The 20087-nt window shown below is 41.2% G+C and overlaps 1 protein-coding gene across 4 annotated transcripts in view; it reads right to left on the bottom strand.

Annotated features, from left to right (window-relative positions):
* plxna4 (plexin A4) overlaps positions 1-20087 on the bottom strand; it is a 253832-nt gene that overhangs the window by 212440 nt on the left and 21305 nt on the right. For all 4 annotated transcript variants that reach the window (XM_085252416.1, XM_085252415.1, XM_085252417.1 and 1 more), the window contains exon 2: positions 12769-14117. In XM_085252416.1, the coding sequence (XP_085108542.1) occupies positions 12769-14013 (1245 nt within the window). In that variant the 5' untranslated portion in view covers positions 14014-14117. The remainder of the gene's footprint in view (positions 1-12768; positions 14118-20087) is intronic.

Genomic DNA, 20087 nt, shown 5'->3' with positions numbered 1-20087 from the left:
GCCAGCATCCCACAGCGTAGCAACAGAGGAGAAAGATAGAGAGTTCCTCCCTAAAGACAGAGGGACAAGAGAGCAGAGTCTCTGTATTTGGACAGAGGCCAGGCACTGAGGCAGAATCAGGTCACTCTCAGCCATATCCATCTCTCTGCTTCTGTCCGCCTGCCAGCACCAGTACAAAGAGAGCTCTCTTCTGGATTGTGCAGAGGAATCAGTAGATACAGAGTGGAGAAAGAGAGAGGGGGCAGTGAGCGCACGCGGAAGCGAGAGAGTTGCTCAATGCGATTAGTGGGGGACTGAAAGAGATCCGCTCTCCAACGCTCTCTGATGTATGGCCTAATCTGGGCTTGCGCTGTTGTGAGGGCCCATTCCATCGGCTGCAAGTTCCCAAAGTTAATGGCACACGTTAAACCACAGAGACGTTTACTTCATGTCACTTGTCACTACTCAACCACTAAAGGCTCCAAAGAAACAATTTCTTGCAAATTTAGCTTTTCTTTTTCATTGCGGTTATTATCCTGCTTCTGGCACTTTCAATTACTTCACCGATCAATCTATTTTTATCCCTGAACATTTGTTGACTATGATTAGCTTATTTTACTGTAAACCTCCTGATTATAACATGGCGACCATTCTCTCACAAAACAGCCAATGAAAATAAAGTATCATAGGAGTTGCTCTTTGCATAATTAGCCACTTGGATATCTGGTATTTTCCTTTTGCCCTACTGTGCTAAATGACTAACCTGCCAGGATGATTGGTGGCATTAGGGAATTATGTCATGACTAAGTGGGTTTGCAACGTTTGGGTTTTTTGTTTTGTTTTTTGCAAGATAAAATGTCAACATTTGATTTTTCTATAATGAAACATTTTTTCCTGTATAGATCCTGCAGCAACAGGAGTTTTAGAGTAAAACACAGAACACTCACAGCTTACACTTCAATTTCAATTCCTTATGAAAACTTGCAGTTCACAATTGGAAACAATCTAAAACTTAGTTTTAAGTTTTTAACGATTTTTTTTGTTTTGACTGGGTCATTAGTAACCATTTATCTCATTTAAAAACAGACTTGTTCAGATCTCTGTTTATGTTTTGCAGTAGGAGCATTAACTGTAACTCACAGTAGTTCAGGAAGATGATGGTACTTGTATCTTAGGCAAAATAGCCATCATTCAATATTACTCTCATCCTGTTAAAGAAAAAACATCTTTATGACTAGAGTAGCCTAATGTGCACTATTCCCATTCCTGAGTCCAGATTCAAAAAGGGAGAGGCATTGGCAAGGGGCAAGCTAATGTCCAAAAGAAAAATATAATTTTCTACCAGAACCAAAACCACCAGGTAAAGTATATCTATATACACAGAAATCGAGTCTGTTAGCTCAGATGAGCCTACACTGTTTGTGTGACTAAGAGTGAGTGTGTTTCACACTGTGCTGAGACACAGTCTATCCAGTTACTGACCATTGCACTTGTGACCATGACATACACACACCACCACCACCATAAAGTAAAGGTGCATGTAATAAGTGCATAACGCAATCTGATGAAACTTTGCTATATTATATTGTGTGTGTGTGTGTGTGTGTGTGTGTGTGTGTGTGTGTGTGTGTGTGTGTGTATATATATATATATATATATATATATATATACATACAGTGTCTGCTCCCACCCCCACAACCTCACCTGCAGTCAGCCTGGAATCCAGAGCCACACCACTGTGCCAGCCTCTCTCTTCACATGTTGCCTCCTGTGAGATTCCTGACACCCCTCCCCCACCCATCACCTTCACTCAATACCAGGTTGAGATGCAAATGAGGAGACTTCACTCAGGCAAGTCTGCTGGACCAGACGGAGTGAGTCCCCTTGTCCTCAAGACCTGTGCCCCCCAGCTGTGTGGAGTCTTTCATAAACTGTTTATGCTGAGTCTGAGTCTGCAGAGGGTCCCGGTGATGTGGAAGACATCATGCCTCGTCCCTGTACCAAAGACGCCTCGTCCCAGTGGCCCCCAGGATTACAGGCCCGTGGCACTGACCTCCCACATCATGAAGACCCTGGAAAGGCTCATCCTGGACCAGCTGCGACCCATAGTAAGACCACATCTGGATCCCCTTCAGTTCGCTTATCAGCCTCGTCTCGGAACAGAGGACGCCATCATCTACCTGCTCAATCGTGTCTACACCCATCTGGACCAGCCGGCGAGCACTGTGAGGGTCATGTTTTTTGACTTTTCCAGTGCTTTCAACACCATCAGGCCGACCCTCCTGGGTGATAAGTTAGCAGCGATGCAGGTGGATGCTTCTCTGGTGTCCTGGATTGTTGATTACCTGACAGGAAGACCACAATATGTACGTCTCCCACAGTGTGTGTCTGACAAGGTGATTAGCAACACAGGGGCACCACAGGGGACTGTCCTCTCCCCCTTCCTCTTCACCCTCTACACCACAGACTTCAGCCACTGCACAGAGACCTGCCATCTTCAGAAGTTTTCTGATGACTCTGCGGTGGTTGGATGCATCAGCAGGGATGATGAGACAGAGTACCGGGCTGTGGTCGACTCCTTTGTCACGTGGTGTGAGCAGAATCATCTGCAGCTCAACGTGGCAAAGACCAAGGAACTGATCGTGGACTTCAGGAAGACCAGGAAACACTTGACCCCTGTTTCAATCCAGGGGGTCAGTGTTGACATTGTGGAGGACTATAAATACCTTGGAGTACACATTGACAATAAACTGGACTGGGCTAAAAACACCACAGCACTTTACAGGAAGGGCCAGAGTCGTCTCTATTTTTTGAGGCGACTGAGGTCCTTCAACATCTGCCAGAAAATGCTGAGGATTTTCTATGAGTCTGTTGTGGCCAGTGCGATCCTCTATGCTGTTGCATGCTGGGGGAGCAGGCTGAGGGTCGCAGATGCCAACAGACTTAATAAACTGATCCGTAAGGCCAGCAATGTTGTGGGGATGGAGCTGGACTCCCTCAAGGTGGTGTCGGAGAGGCGGATGCTGTCCAAGATAAAGACAATGTTGGATAACACCTCCCACCCACTCCATGACATGTTGGTCAGTCACAGGAGCTCGTTCAGTGAGAGACTGAGATTACCGAAAAGCACCACTGAACGACACAGGAAATCATTCCTGCCTGTGGCCATCTCCCTGTACAACGCATCCACTTAACACACTGTTTGCTGCTACAGCTACACATGTTTCTTTTCCAAATATTTATTTATAAGTGACTTATGTATGTATGTATGTATATATATGTATATATTGTACTATTCTTAGTTAGTGTATTGTCTGTCTTGTCTTAATGTTGGTTTAAAATGGAGCACTGTAACAAAAAATAATTTCCCCCAGGGATCAATAAAGTATTCTGATTCTGATTGATTCTGATTCTGATATATATATAGTGCCAGCATTATGTACCCTCCTAAGGGTTCCTTGTTCATTCTTTAGTCCAAATATTGCATTTCTTTCCACAGATGATTTTTCTATTTCCCTCTCCACAAATCTGTCAGTTTTGGAAACTGTCCAACCTTATGCAAGCTTTTTTGTTTTCTGATATTTGTTTCAGGCATAATAAGTGAAATAGGAACTCAGCACCAAAGGGGAGAATTGAATTGCACAGCAAACAAGAGTTCAACACGTGGAAGTAAAAAGTAGTGACCCAGAAACCTAATAATATGCATTAGCAGAGACAGGAAAATATATGGATAGAACAATTCAAAGGAAAGCAGGAATATAAACTCAAAAACTGAATTCATCTTCTTAAAAATAAATGTGCAGTGTAGTCAGAGTGAATCTTTCTGATGGCTGAGGTTCATTGCTTTTTGCTGCTTTGTTAAGGCATCTACAGGGCATTCCAAAGGAGACTGCTTTTTTTCAGTTCTCTGACTGAATCGTGATCAAAATTCAGTCTGAATGTACAGGTGTCGACATGGACTACAAGAGCTGTCACAATTAGGCTTATCTTCCTCTTTGTATAGGACCCTGGGGACTTTCTTGACAACCAGTAACAATGATTAGGACTGAAGATGAATAAATATGTACAGTGCATGAGTGAATACACCCCTGTGTAATATTACTTATATGTCAAATGATTCCAAATTGTATTGCCTTACAGTGATTGCATTTGATGTTAGAGAATGAACAGTAGGAACAAATTAAAGTATATTAAAATATATTCTTCAGTTTTTTAGATTTTTTTCCCCATCTTTGCTTTGGGTTGGTTTGCTCTACCGTTCCCTTCAAAATACTCCAAAATTGTTCTATTTAATTCAGGTCATGCAGCACAGAGCACGTGGACGAGTCATATTTCCCTTTGGTCTCCTTTAGAATCTCGTGTGATTTTGGCAGTGGGCTTTAGATCATTATTATGCTGCAATATTTCTTTTCTGCAAAGCTTCTAGAGCAGCAGTGTCATCTTGTCAGCCAGTGTTTTGGTATATCCATGGGCATGGTGTCATCAGCACCTTAAAGCTCACGTATCACTATGTCATCACACAGTGCTCCCCTGCCAGTTAGCCCAGGGGCAGATTCAGGTCCAACATGTGGGTCAAACAAAAGCTATCTAGGTCTTATATGATCAAACAATGGGTCCTGTAGTCTTCTTGCTTTCTTTCACATTCTTAAGCAAACTTTAATCTCGCAGTTTTGTGTCTCGAGAAAAAGTTTTACTTTCACATAGAAGCTGACATTAGGTAATGTCCTTCAGACTGCATGAGCTGTCGAAGGGAATCCAATTTCAGCTGATACCTCCTGTGCCAGGTGTGAAGTACTTGACCACCAGTTTTTGAGAGACTTTGCAGGTATTGCACAGAGCAGCTCTGTTTACAGGTACTACAGCTGTAATCTATACCTCCTGATTATAGACATCTCCACTGATTTTGAGTTAATCACTAATCTCACTAACCTATCCTTTCCATCAAAATCATCATCATCGTGAGATTTTTGCATTTATTTTTCACGTGGAATCATGATGTAATCAATATACAGAATGATTGTAATGTTTACAGATGACAGTTTTCCAGAAATAAGTTGTTTTAGTGTCAATATTTATGAGAAGTAAGTCCATCTATGCCATAAAGGGGAATGCAGGTTTTAAAAATTTACCTCCTGCCTCCTTTTCTATGGGTGTATTTTTGCTAGAGTTAATTTTAACACATGAAGTTAGCCTGACTATTCTTTTACCATAGAACCTGTGTATCTTAATAGACCTGCAATAGATATGCTTGCCTTGGGTTAGTAAACATTATACTACTAGTTAAGCAAATCTGAGCAAACTTCACTTTAGCATGGATGAATAAAGAGTTGCCAATCAAAGCACAGGTTACTTTTTAAGTGATCAAGAAAAACAGGGGTATTTGTTTTTTTACTGCACACAGAGAGCTTTTTTGTTTTTGTTTTTGTTTTTTTAAATATCTTAAGTCTTTCTTAAGTTGTTTTTTTTATTGCTAAATAAATGCTCTATTTTCCAACTTTAAAACTGAGCATTTTGCCACTTAAATGTAATGGATATGGTTTTACTCATGTTTGTTGTTTATGCTGACATGACATCAGTCTTTACAGATCCTTGCAGTTACAGAATCTTGAATGCAAAATGATGGGAGAGAATAAATATACATTAATATTAAAACATACGCTGTTGCAAATGCGTACATTACGCGGAACACATGCTTGCTGGGGTCTGCCTGAAACAAAGTTGATTTATTTGTGTGTTCTGCTGGCAGGTTTCAATAGGAGGAGGCAGGCTTTGATAAACCGGTGATATTTTGTAAATTCATGTTTGTGGATGCTTGCACCTGCCAACTGTTAGCTGAGCAGTTACAACAGATAATAAATATTGGTTAGGGAAAACAATCAAATGAGAAGCTAACGAAACAGCGTGACAATTTTTGGAATGAAACCGAGACATCGCTAAAGCAGAGCCAGAAGTGAGAAAAGGTGGGAGAATATTGGAGCTGAAATAAGGTGCAGAAGTGGGGGAGAGAAAAAATAAATAAATAAATCACTGAATATCATAAGATAGGTGCTTCAGATAACTCCCTAATCCGTGTTTTCCTTTTCACTATGCACTGGCGGAAAATCATTTTGTTTCTGGAATGATTAATGGGGAGATTATTTTCACTCAAAACTGATTTTGAAAAATGCTGCATGTATTACCAGCAGCAGACAGCTCATGAGGTACGAGCTACAGCCACTAGTCACAGCTGCTGCAAATAAGTGCAACAGCTACATTTGCTGATTTCACTTGTGGATATGTTAAACTTGTGCTGAACGCTCCCAATAAAAGGCATTAGACAGTTATGTTAGAGACAATTGTATGCAAGAGAGCGCTGGGTTCCCTCTCCCATTGATTGCTGCCCTGGTGAGGGTTTTAATCAAAGTCAGTCCCTCTATTTGACAAAGTCTCACTATTTAGTGGAGCTCTGAAAGTGTCACATGACCAACATTACATAACCTTCTGTTTCCACTGTGGTGGCCTCAATTATAGCATAGCTGTTTGTTGTTTAATAGAGTTAATATCTAAAGCTCCTTTATCTTGACAGGAGAGCAGGCTGCTTATAAAGAAAGCTGTCTATTGAAGGATAAGCATTTCCATCAGTGATACATATTTTTATGTATCTAGTCTCATATTTTATCTTAGCAAATATTAGTGCTGAGTGCTGATATTTGGGAATATAAATAAAAATATTGGGAGGAAAAGGAGCATAGAGAATAGTTTTAAAACACTAGCCAATGAAAACAGCGGGTATAAGAAATGAAAGGTCCCGATTCAGTCAGCATTTTCAGGTCGAGGCCATCCAGCATGGTGTATGGTGGAAGAAGCAAGAGACACTTGTTTAATCACAGAATAATGATATTGTGATGGATTCTGACCTTTAGCAAGTCGTATCATGTATGGAGATTTAATTAGCGAGACAGCCAGCAAGCAGGATAGCGGATATGTGGATGGAGTGGGGTGAAGTGGGGAGTGGGGAAGGAGGAGGGGGAGCAGTCTGGAGGTCCTTAATGAATCCACTAGCCCTTCCCTTCCTGAGGATGTGGCCTAGACTGACTCATCAACAGCAGCAGCAGCAGCCAATAACTGATTAAGCTCCGCAATCAGACAGAGGAGGGATGAAGATGACCAGCACGGGAGACAACATCATTCAGAGGTTGGTCAAACACAGAATAAAACCGAAGCGAGAAAAGTCGATAACCTGAAAAGTGAGCATGGGGGGAAGACGGAGACTGCAATATTGCAAGAGTTCCTTTCAAGTGAAGGATGAAACAGGGGAGCGATGAGCACACGTGATGGGGGACTGTGAGGGAGATCAAGAAAAAGACTAAAGGAAACAGCGGCGGCCGAGTAGAATAATCTAATTAATTGGAGTGAATTCAGAATGTGAAGTCGATAGCACATGACAAATGTGAAAGAATAGCCCGTGGCATGTTAGTTAATGACATGTAATTAATGATCATTAGCAAAAGGGATAAGGGGACGACCGTGGCCTGCCAGCAAGTTAGAGACGACCTTGCGCTTTTCTCATCCGTGTTTGGATGGTATTCCTCTCTGCGCTTGTGGAAAGCACTGTAAGGGGAAATAAAGAAGATAGGGGTAGAGACTCCAAGACACTGAGACAAAACAAGCATGGTAAGTATTGGGGGACAGGCAAAAGGAGAGTGGCATGTGAAGCGAGCAATAAGTCAAGGATGAGTGAGAACAGAGCAGAGAGCGAATTTACTGCAATCCCGCTGTTTTGTTGTTCTGTTTTTTTCTGCTGACACAGTGATGGAAACAGGAAGCTTTTTTCTTTTTTTTATAGGTCGCATGCCATTTCACTATGATCTATGGATGCAGACCCTTTGCAGACTTATACTGTTGAGCATGCATTATGTGGCTCAGCCAAGCATGGCCATTTGGGGTAGAGAGGAATCACCCCCCACCCCAGCCACACACACAGTTTCTAAAGCTCTCTCACCCTCTCTGTAGATTCCTTTCTTCTCCTCCGTGTCTCCCTCTTTGCATCTTTCCCATTACAACATAAAGCCTCTTAAAAATGGCATAGGGAATCAAAGGTCTGAGGAAGGAGTAAGCATTTTATATAGCCCTAGTCTCACCTTGCATCCTGTTAATGTGCCTTGGCACATTATTCACATTTAATATGTTGCTACAAACCAATGAAGAAAATATAGAAATCTCATTTCTGCATTGGTGAATAAAATGTAAACTAAAAACTGCAACATCCATAATAGGAAAAATAAGTTTTGCGATTAATTTAATAGCAAAACTTAAGTAAAATATCTTTAAGTAAAATCAAAGTGGTTGATCAAATTTCTATTGTTTTTATAGATTCTAAATGACTATGCTTAAAAGGAAAATGTATGTAATCGAAACTTATTTAACATTTGTGATTACAATGTGATGCTACTATCTGATTAGTGCCACTAGTATCGAGTGGACATTGTGGCTATGCCTGTGATGCATCTTTTCTGGCATAGAGAGTGGTTAGGTTTATCCACATTGGCTGAGAGCGCGTTTCATCCATATCAAAAGTGTGTGTGCGTGCGCGCCAATGTGTTCACATTGGTCCATACAGCCAGACTACTCTAATGAGCCTCGGGGTTGCTCATCCTCTCCCTAATTGGAGGAAAAACATATCATATTGGAAATACGACAGCGTTTGAAAGGGAAAAAAAGTATACGAAAAGCAAGAAGCAGAGAACATAACGTGTGAGAAAGAGGAAAATGGTGAATGATGAAGAGGGCAAGATAAAGGGGTATCCACAAGGCTCCTTCTCATCCAAGTTCCCTCTAACAGTAATGACCAACATTGTGACATGCAGGCCACCACAGGGGGGAAAAAATTACTAAAATTGAAGGAAGAAGTGACATTTTCGCTCCCATTGGCTTGATTGAAATGATCCGCTGTTTTAAAGGACCAGAATTATTGGGGGGGGGGGGGGGTGTTCCCTCCACCTCAAAAGCTGCTGCTTTTTCCTGTTGCAAGAGGACACTGACCAGGGCGAATTATACTAAACAATATCCCCATGTAAAAAGCCAAAAGATCGGAAAATATTTCTAACAACAAAATAGTGGAAATGACTTCCTGTAGGTCAATGAAAACTCCAAGATTTCAAGAAACTGTTTACATGATGTGGCCCCTGAATGTTTTAAAAATCGTTCATAGAGCCCTTTAAAAGGGTTTTATGAGCAGTATCTACAAAGACACCCGGACAACCGTCCACGTAAAACTCACCAATTATTTCATTAGTTACACCTTGCAAGTACCAGATGGCATTCAGAACTGCCTTAATTCTTTATTAAATAGATGCTGGAAACCTTCCTTGGGGATTTTGGTCATCAGATGTAAACATCGCGCAGTTGTTCTCCATTTGTCAGGTGCACATCTCTAATCTCTAATCCAAATCTTTTATTCTGCAACAGCTCAAAGGTGCTCTACTTGATTGAGATCTAGTGATTGTGGAGGCAATTTGAGTACAGTGAAATAACCAAACCAATTTGAGATGATTTGATGTGGCATGTTATCCTGATGGAAGCAGAAGATGGCTACACTAGGGTCGTAAAGGTCAGCACGAAAAATGGTTTCCACAAATTGAACCAAACCTATTCTTTCATGTTTATCATGGCAAATTTTGGCCCTGCTATTCACATGTTGTAGCAGAACTCAAGACTCATCAGACCAGGCAATGGTTTCCAGCTGAAAGAACCTATCTGATATGCTGCAACAGTTAACACATTGTGCAATCAGAGATGTTCATACCGTGGTTGCATTTCAGTTACTGTTGCTTTCCTGAGGGCTCAAAACAGTCAGCCATTCTCATCTGACCTCTGACATAAAGAAGGCATGTTTTTTTTTTTAAACACAGAGAAGTGTCACTCACTGGATATTTTCCCTTTTCCACAGTAAAAGTCAAGCAAATCATTTTTCTTCCCCGTTCTGAAGCTCAATTCGAACTTCTATAAGCCATCCCGACCATGCCTACATGACTAAATGTGATGAGATGCTGCCATGTGATTGGCTCATAAGATATTTGTATTCACAGTCAGTTGACTGGGTGTACTTAAAGTGGACGGTCACAATCTGAATTCTATAGTTGGTCCAAAAATGATTAGTAATTTATCTATTAAATCAATAAATTTTTATCCAGGAGGGAAAAAAAGAAAAAGTGTGAAATTATCCAAGCCAAGTAAACCAAAAGGATAACATAAATATTTGTGTGTGCAGTATACTATGAGCCTGAGTCACTATTGTACACCCAAGGACTGCACCAATGAACAAAAAATTTTCAACTATGTATCTGAAGATATCCGATTTCCCTCGCTGTCATGCATCATTTAACACAGAAAGGACCTAATCTGGAATTAATAAGCAAAAATTCATGAAAATGAGCCACGGGATATTACAAAGAATATCATCAATCACAGGCAAAGGTGAAAGTTAAGTTTGTTTACAAGTCTTTAGTTTTAGATTTTAACACATAATCTTTATAACTCTGTGACTCATTTGCATATTGTGTGTATACACATTTTAGTAGGATTATTTAAGTCTTTCACTTCAGCTCTAGTCCAGCTCATTTAGATTTTTCTAAATCTATCAGCAAGCATATCACATGGCTGCACATGTGTGTGTATGTGTGTGTGTGTCACAGCTCATCTATCTCCTGCAGAGTCCACCGTCACTTGTTCAGCAGGGTCTAATTTATGCGCTGGCGGTGGCGCATGCTGAAATGGCATCATTTCTCAGCGCTAACCCCTGTGTGCTCCCTCACACTTCCTTTCCCTGCTGACAGCTCCACCCTAGGCATGATTTATCAGGCCCTCAAGCAGCAGACAAAGGTGCCCTGGCACGTGTGCTGTGCCACAGAGGGATTAATAGATAAACACTGTGATTCCAGAGCCAAACACAAGAGAGGGTCAACTTCATAATGTCTCACAGTGCCCAACTGAGGTCAGAACTATATGTTGTGGACAGCAAGAGGAAGTTTATGTTCCTTAGATCAGCGGTCTCCAACCTTTTTTGCGCCACGGACCGGTTTATGCTCGACAATATTTTCACGGACCGGCCTTTAAGGTGTCGCGGATAAATACAACAAAATAAAACTAGTACCGGTACCGAAAAAAAGAAGATTTATTCATAACACACATGAAAAGACCCAGGAAAACAGAGTTAACGATAAAAATGATAACAAAATAACGCTGAAAAACGATAAAAACCCTGAAAACCATACATTTCACACCTGAGCCTCAACTCTCGCGGCCCGGTACCAAACGACTCACGGACCGGTACCGGTCCAAGGCCCGGGGGTTGGGGACCGCTGTAATAATCCTCTAGCATGCTGTTAGCGCAATCAGGATGTTTCTGCTGAATGTTCTCCCTCGGGTATCTCAGGAGGTTACAGCAGAACTTCATGTTGATGGTCTGGCCTTGGTGGATACTCATATGAATGATGGAAAACATGTTAAGTATAACCCTGGTAGTGCAGCTGACCTAATACACTACTTTTGGGCTTAAACACTGTTCACACTTCCGGGTTAAACTGGTTTTTTAAACTGCTCAGTTCTCATCATCACCATGATTTTTGGCATGAACCTCTGGTCAGATTCTCAAAGTTAATCTTTTCAGGTTTGAGATCACATTGGAATTGCAGATGTTTTAAAGCAATCCAAAAAGAAAAAGAAAGAAAAACAGCTGAAATGGCCTTGAAGGGAAAATTGGCAAGATTTAAATCTGGGATGCTTTTCAATTTGTATCAGTATTATATGTCTCATAGCTTTTTGATTTCTTATTTTAAAGCTGTCATGCACAAAGACCAGTTGCATGTATTTGTATTAAGTGACAACATTAAGTGCAGTTAAAAGTTACTAGAAATGGAGTAACTTTTAACTGCACCGGTACTGGTCCGAGGCCCGGGGGTTGGGGACCGCTGCCTTAGGTGAAATCGAGTTAAGAAATAGTTATGTAAAAAAGATAAAAAGTGAGCACGTTTTATTTAGCAATGCTTGCCATGTAGCAAAAGATTACAGAATCACTCTTGTGAAGGTAATTTTCTGTTTCTTCAGGTTCGCTGCTGTTATTAACAGAGCAATATGAGATCAAGAAAAACACATGAAACAGCGTTGGCTGCTTGTGAAGGTGGTCTAAACATGTAACAGCCAATTTAACCTTGTTTTTTATGTGCACAAAGTGAGAAATCAAATGAACTGAATCACTGAATTTATAATGCTGTTATGGAGAATGGAATTATGGTAATTTGGCTGAGCATTCAGCTGCATTGTTTAAAGGGCGAGCGGATTAAAAGAGGCAGTGGATGGTTAACATCTCATCGTAATGGGATGGAGCGTGAACCCACCCAAGAACACCAGTTTTTGTGAAGCCCTCCCACAGTGCACCCAATCTCATTATACTAACACAGGATAAAAACTTCAAAATTCACTTTCCTTAAAGGTAAGGCTGTAAGGCTCTTCGACAGGAAAGTAATGAAAACGAGAAATGATCAGTGGTTTGCTTTACTTCAAACACTTTTATGTCTTTTTACTAAGACTGAAATGTGTGAAAGCTAATGTCCTGGACTAGATTTTAGCACCGGATACCATAGAACAAAATGCAGCATATAAAGCAGTTTGTACTTGTGTGGGTACAGTATGGGTGGAATAATTAGAATCTACTGTTACAGCCTTGTTTTCTCTATCAGCATCTCACTGCCCTTGTACTGTCATTAAATTGGTGCACCGACAAAAGTCAGTGTGTGCTAAAGTGATGCCTACCGCACTGCTGCAGGGAATATCTTTGACTTTCAGCCAAGCAAGGTCCAGGGTGCCCTCTCCCTTGTAGCAGGACTGTAGCCTTTCCTTGATTTTCTCATTGATCTTGCGCAGAGAGAAAACACACAATGCAGAATCCTGGGAGGCCTGGCGTGGACGTCTCTTCTGGCCCTTTGAGAATATGGCGAACAAGACATCATCATCTGGTGCCACATCTAGCGAGCGTGCCAGGATAGCACCAGCTTTTGACAGGTAGGCTGCCTCAAGTAATCGGTACTCCACGTTGTCGCTAATGCATCCAATAGGCACCTCCACATAGGAGTTGAATGCAGTGTCTGCCTTGCAGAGGCGGACTATCTTAGAAGTGTAGACCTGTTCTCGACCAGCAGAGGACGATCCAGTGGTCGGCCCACCTCCCATTTCAGGCTGCAGTGTCAGAAAGTAAACAAAGTTCCCACTGGCAAAGCCATAAATATAGTATATGTCAAAGTCTGGAATGACAGTGAAGGTATCTGAAGGGATTTTAATCATAGAGGCCACAAACTCATCGTGGAAGACATATGCAAACATGCCGTCCTCCTCTGAGTTTCTGGCCAACTTACGGCTAGAGATGGTAGGGAAGTATTCTGGCTTGCCATCCACTGCTGTGGCTACAAACAGCATGTCTGGAGAGGCGTTGCCATAAGAAACAATGACACCAAACACAGAACCACTCTCATTAACACCAGAGAGGTAGTGTTCCTTCTTGTGGAAGGGCTCTCCTAGTTTAAATAGGTCATCCAGACGAAGGATTTTACAAATGCCCTGGTAGAGACTGCCACAAGCCAGCAGCCGGTTCTCCCGATAGTCCATCAAAAGCATCTTGTTGACATTGTTAGTGAGTGTCAGTGGCTCACTGCAGGGTTGGACAATTCGTGGTGGATAGCACTTGCGATTGTCTTCATCTGGGCCAGTCTCATGGGATTTTTGGACCTCTAAGTTTGGGGACAGTTTGTATATGCGATTGACAGCTCCCAAATAAACATTGCCATTACGATAGTCCACAGCCAGGTGATTAAATGTCCACTCAGGATTCTCTGCATGAAATGATGCATACTCCTCCTCCTGAAGTAACGCTGTGATCACTTGGGAGCCAGCAGTATGAGTCTGTGGAGCTTGCACCACTGTTTGTGATGTCACAGGAAGCACCAGACTAGATAGGAAGCAGCATAGTAAGAAATAGGTCCGTATCCTAGTGAAGGACGTCATGGCTGCACTGAGGGTGGGACTGGTGAGGAGAGGGACAGAGGCACAATCCAGTACCGTTGGCCTATCAGGATGAAGCCTCTCTTCAGATGGGAGACATCTTGTACCTAAAGAGAAAAGAGACAAAAACCTAATGAAACACGGCAACTGTCACATTGTGTTGATAGTTATTATGTTCTAATTTTATCTGGCACAGATAGGCCAGAACATCTTAATGAGTAAAACAGGTGAAGAGGCCATACATCTGAGACTCCAGAGCAATTTATAAGAAATGGGCTGAACAGAAAAAAAAGAAATGAGGCTGAGGTACTGCACCATTCTAAAAAGCTGGCATGTAGACACCGCTCGGGCGAACAGGATCATTTGGGGGGGGCGCAGAGAAGAGAAGTAAAGCATCGTCTCAGAGGAGGTGATCACAATGGCTCTGCACCATCTCTCTGCATGCAACCCTGCCCCTTTCCACCCCTCCTTGCTTTTCTGCTCCACTCGCCATGCACCTAATTGATTCTCCCCTTGGAGTAGCAATTTGCATGCTTTGGCGATTTCTCTCTTTTCTCCCAATAGGGCAGCTCACCTGCTGACACTGCTAGCAGAGAGTAAAGGACCATCTCTCCCTCTTTAAAGCACCTACATACACACACGTGCTTTCACACACAAAAGGCCGAAAAAGGTACAATTAGGGAAAAAATGCAAGCGGTTGCAGAAATAAGCTTCCCTGTGGTCCTCAGGTCATTTGCACACTCAGCATTGCACATGCAGCCATAACAAACACACACACACACTACATGAAATCAAACGACAATGAAACGGATGCACGATGGAGTAGGTAGAGCTTTTATAGCTGTAGTGTCAAAGCACTCAGCACACATTAAGACACACACCTGCACAGATTATCAAAAAGAAAATACAGCACTTCCTGGAAACATGGGGGTCCCCTATGTAAGTTCTGTACACCCAATGCCAGTGGTAAGCTGGGTATTATGACTAGTGATAAATACAATAACAACGTCATGTAGCTAAAATTACCACGTATTAAACTCCACAATATTGGCTTCATAGCATAGTGGTTTGATCCCATGAGGAGACACAATCTCTGGGGTTGTGTCAGTAAAGACATTCAGTGTCAAAATCTGCTAAATAAAACATGCTGAGCTACCTGCTGAGGCACCCCCTGTGAATAAGGGGACAGCCAAAAGTAGCTTAAATAAACTCCACGTTATTGAATCAAATCTGCCAGGATTGTTTAAAAATATAGGGTTGTATTTTTCTAGCATATACCAAGAGCACTAAAGAGATGAGTATGATAAAGCAACACCTAAAAAAGCAGCACAAGAAACGTCATCTTCTCTTATCATATTCAATTTATAGCAATCTGTGCACTGCTGTGTGAGCGTGTCGTGTGAAGACACGAAAAACTCTTGACGTGTCACTCATAGTGAAGTTGAAGTAAAATGCGAGGGCTTGTCTGTCACACTTCATGCACATCTTTTGACGGAAGAAAGGCAGGTTTGCAGAGCAACAGCACAGTTCTGCTCATTGCAAAGTTTTTAAAATAAAGATAAAAGTTTCAATATCATCTGCACTTGTTCTAACTACTAACAACACATTTTCCACATTGCTATTATAAATTTGCAGACTTTAAAAATCCGAATTCTTTTGGAAGCCTTAACCTTCAAGATCATTATGGACACTTGAATGCATAAACGATAGTGTTACCCAACATTATCTTGCCATGGAACTTATTTTACGTCTATACTCAAGCAATCATAAGTCACGGCGGTGTAAAATGCAACCTCACTGCAATCTCACCAATCTCCCCTCTATCTCCTGGCAGGCAGAGGGAGAAGAGCAGAACCTCTCAGCTCATGATAAGAGGACCAGAGAGGGTGATGAAAATGATAAAAACTGATATAGAGAGGTGGCATGGCTTCAGATGAGTGTGCAAAGAGCAATCATTACCATAGGTATGACAAAGACATAAGATGGGACAGAGAAATAAGCGGCCAAGACAGGAACATGGATAAAAAGCATGCAGTAGATTGGAATTCAGAGACAGACATAACAGACGTAGAGTGACCAACACTGCACAAAACACTATAAACAATGTAAAAATTAAATTAAAATTTTTTTTTAACAAAAACACACACATAAGGCAGTTTGAACAAAATAAAAAATAATTGGAGGATTTCTTTATTCATTTATATTTTTCTGCAAGACAACTGTGCTAAAACGGTTCCACTAAAAAGTTCTGACATTTCCAGGTCTTTACAATCTATAATCTATAGTTATATGTTATATATAAATAGACAGAATCGAAGGTGGCAAGTTGAAAGGAGACTAAATGGGAAGTGAAAGAGCGTGAAACATAGTGGAAAAATAAGGGGTAGATGCTTTTATATCACCTTCAAATCCATCATGAATAAAAAATACGGCATTCACTCACAAATGACATCCCCCCCCCCCCAAAAAAAAAGAAACAGTGAAAAAAGACTCCATAGTTTCCATTTAAAAATAAATTGAGAGCTTTACAAATAACAAACAAAAAATGGGGGGGAATCTTCATCAGCAGTACCCCGATATAACAGTGTATACCTCACAAATCTATTGCTGAAATGCAATTACACTCACTGACGGGTGGGGCAACCTTGTTTAGATGCCGTTTGTGAATGCCTGCTGATGATCAAGGTCCATTAATTAAAGCCTGCTTTAGTTATGAGTGTGCGCACTCACACACAACATAGTTTATCTTGCTCTAGTTATGTGCCATTATTGTCCGACTTTTCCCTTACTGCCTCAGTATGCATGCTCATTTTAAACCTAGGTACAACAGGTGGTTAAAAGAATGAGAAGTAATTTACTCCATGACACCAATAACTTCTCAACTGTTATGCTTGCATTGCTAATTCAAATGTGTTACATCTACAGATAAGCAAGCAAATAAAGCAGATAGGATGAGAAAAGGTAAAGGAGACTTGAAGTTATGTGACCTAATTGTGTGTCTGGCTGCTCTGGGCTATCTGCCATGTAGAATTACACTACAAATATGAGTAAAGTAGCACACACACTGTTGCACACAATCATGTGTTTGCAGCTCCGTAGACATCAAAACCTGTTAAAGAATTCATGATCAACACTCTTTCTCCAGAACACACTTCCAGTATCGCTAAAGCTGTGGGCAAAAAACAACACTGCATGTGTGCGCCTGTGTTTGTGTGCATTATCTCCAGCTCTGTAACTCAAAAACAGAGTTTGAGCTCAGCATTTAGAAAAAACAATTGGTATGTTTCCATTGTCTCACTTTGCTTTGCCTTTAAAAGCTGTCAGGAGCCAGTCAGAGAAGAAATCACATGATTACTATAAAACAACAACGTAAAAGGCAAGACATACTGAAACTGTCATTTACATTACATTCATGCATTTTCACAACCTAATTGTGGTATCTTGCTTTCAGGGAAACTGTTGAATGAGAAGAGGAGATGAAAGAGGATTGAGAAATCAGAGAAGCAGTGAGGAGATATGTGTGCATCCTTGTCATGGCTACACATCACAAATATGCAGGCAAACAAAAAAACAAAACAAAAAAAGAGTTTTTACCTGCCTTTCATGCACACAGTGTGGCAGTCTGAAATTTTTCTCAAACAACCCACAGACAGGAAGTAGCGTTGCACCAGTGTTTTGACCAAGCATCAGCATCTACCCTGCACATATGCCCTGCTGGTATGAAGTTTTGTTTCACGTCAACTTGCAAAACCCAAATGTTCCAAGATAGTATGATAAGTAAGAAATAGTATGATAACTTAACACACTATCTTTGAACATCTGGGTTTTGCAAGTTGATGTAAAACAAAATTTATCCACCTTTTTTCCACTTATGCCCTTCAGGCCAACTTTGACACCTATAACTAGTTTAGAACCACCAGTTACCTCTCAACATACTTTTGGACTAAAGGAGGAAGCTGGAGCACTGAGAGAGAACCTATGCAAGAGTGGGGAGGCCCCAGCTTGGATCAGAAACCAGGACCTTTCTGCTGTGACGAAACAGTGACCACTACACCATCATGCTGCCCAATTAGTTAACATATAAGTAAAAGTGTCACTTTTACTCATGAAATAGATAACAAAAAATAAATAAATAAAAAATAAAAGTAACAAAAACACATCTTATCATTGGATGATGTAAAGCTAATTTCAGGGACAACAATGTTAAGCGAAACCATCATGGATATGACAGGAGCCACTTTGCTTTGCCGACAACTGTGTAACGGAGAGGCCTGGCTAGAGATGACAATTTACGGAGACAACAAAAAGCAAGCCTCAACAGAATAATCTTCTACTATTTATAGCGTGACAGGGGGCATTTATGTTGAAGAAATGACTTGGAAATGAAGAAACTGTCAAAGCCTTTGGTAAACAGCTTAACTTCTCAAAGAGTAAAAATGCTCAAAAATAATAACTGACAGAAAAACACTAAATCAAATGGGATTAGGAGATTATGAGTGAGTAACATGGGGAGTAATTATAGATAATTCATTATATTCTAGAGAAAACAATGTTTCCAGATTGTTCGGATAATTTTTCACAGGATCAAAGGGGGAGGGGGATGGATGAATGACAATACATACATTTATCAAAGGAACGGGCAGTGATGACAATGATTAAAGACAAGTAGTTTGTTCACTTGCCTAAAATGTAGAGATGATGGGATAATTTCAGAATGGACAGATGATTTTAAGTCACTATTGCTAAAAATGGAAATAATCATCATCCTTTTGTGGCTTTGGCTTAAGTGGTAGCGGTGTTAGCCATTGCTCAGTCCACTTGTGTCCCCTTTTTTCATGTAATATTGGTGTGTATTGTTGATTTATATCAGCTGGCAAGGCTGGGCATAGCAAGGATGGTGTTACAGGCTAAGGCCCCTACAAGCACAGCATCAGGCTATACATCCACTCTTGCCTGTCCACTCAATCTGACTGCACAGACCTATGGGAGGCTGTTAGTGCTAATGGTCAAGGTGGTTTGGATTGGGTGTGAGATGTGATGTACTGTACTGTAGTAGCGCAGTGAAAAAGGGCACTACTACAGAAGTAGTGGTTGCGCACAGCTGCACTTGTAGCATTGTTAATAGCAAAGTGTATGCATTTGTGTATGTATGAGAACCAGTGTGGGACTGGAACTTTGAGAGCACACAGATGAGAAAGACAGGAAGAACAGAAAGAGACAGTGACACAGAGGCAACTAGAAAACTAGCAGACAGAGATGTGTGTCCCAGATCAGTGGATGTACTGACTGGAGTAGAACTCTCCCCATATTAAGCATGCCCCCCTCCCCCCTCGAAAACTCAACCCACCCCTCTCCCATGCTGAGCCCTTGTACTGATCAGAGGAATGAGCGTCACTCTGCATTGCAGCCACACACTGGGACTGGAGGAAAACATAGCGTTGCTACACTCACCCAGCAGAACCCACAAATGCACAAACACACACTCGCGCACACCCCCACTCCAATCAACTCACAAACCTCCGGACCACAACACAGCACGACATACGCTCTGACTTTACACTTCTGCATAAAAAAAATCATACCAACACTGCAAATGGAGAGTAGCATTGCTGGCAAATACCCAGCTACACACGTTCAAACTGAAAAACAACTGTGTGCAAGGTCTGTTGATATGTTGATGTATATGCATGCTTTTGCACTTCACATTTTCATTTCTACAATGTTAGAAATAGTATTAAGAAAATGAGTTTACAGCTTGACCATCTTATGACACAGTTTATAACCCTCGCGCTTTATTGCCAGTTCTGACAATTCCTCAATTTGATTAAAGAGTTTGTTTAAGGTATGACAGTCTGAATTTGTGTTTTGAAACTGTTATTTTCCTGTTATTTTTAAGGTGGTCTTGAGCAATAGTTCTCCAGCAATATAGCCTCAAAATTGCATCAAAATATTTCAAGGGGATTTTTGATAATGATATTTCTCATTCACTGCAATCACTGATAAAAATAAATAAATACTTTCATCAGTGATTGCTACGGAGCCCTGCAAGGGACATGGGAGAAAAAAAAATTACGATG

The sequence above is a fragment of the Mchenga conophoros genome, linkage group LG17, assembly GCF_057382185.1.
Source record: "Mchenga conophoros isolate Kocher_MC1m ecotype Shallow Benthic linkage group LG17, M_conophoros_male_GT1.1, whole genome shotgun sequence".
NCBI classification, from domain to species: domain Eukaryota; kingdom Metazoa; phylum Chordata; class Actinopteri; order Cichliformes; family Cichlidae; genus Mchenga; species Mchenga conophoros.
This window is presented reverse-complemented; position numbering and strand designations above follow the sequence as displayed.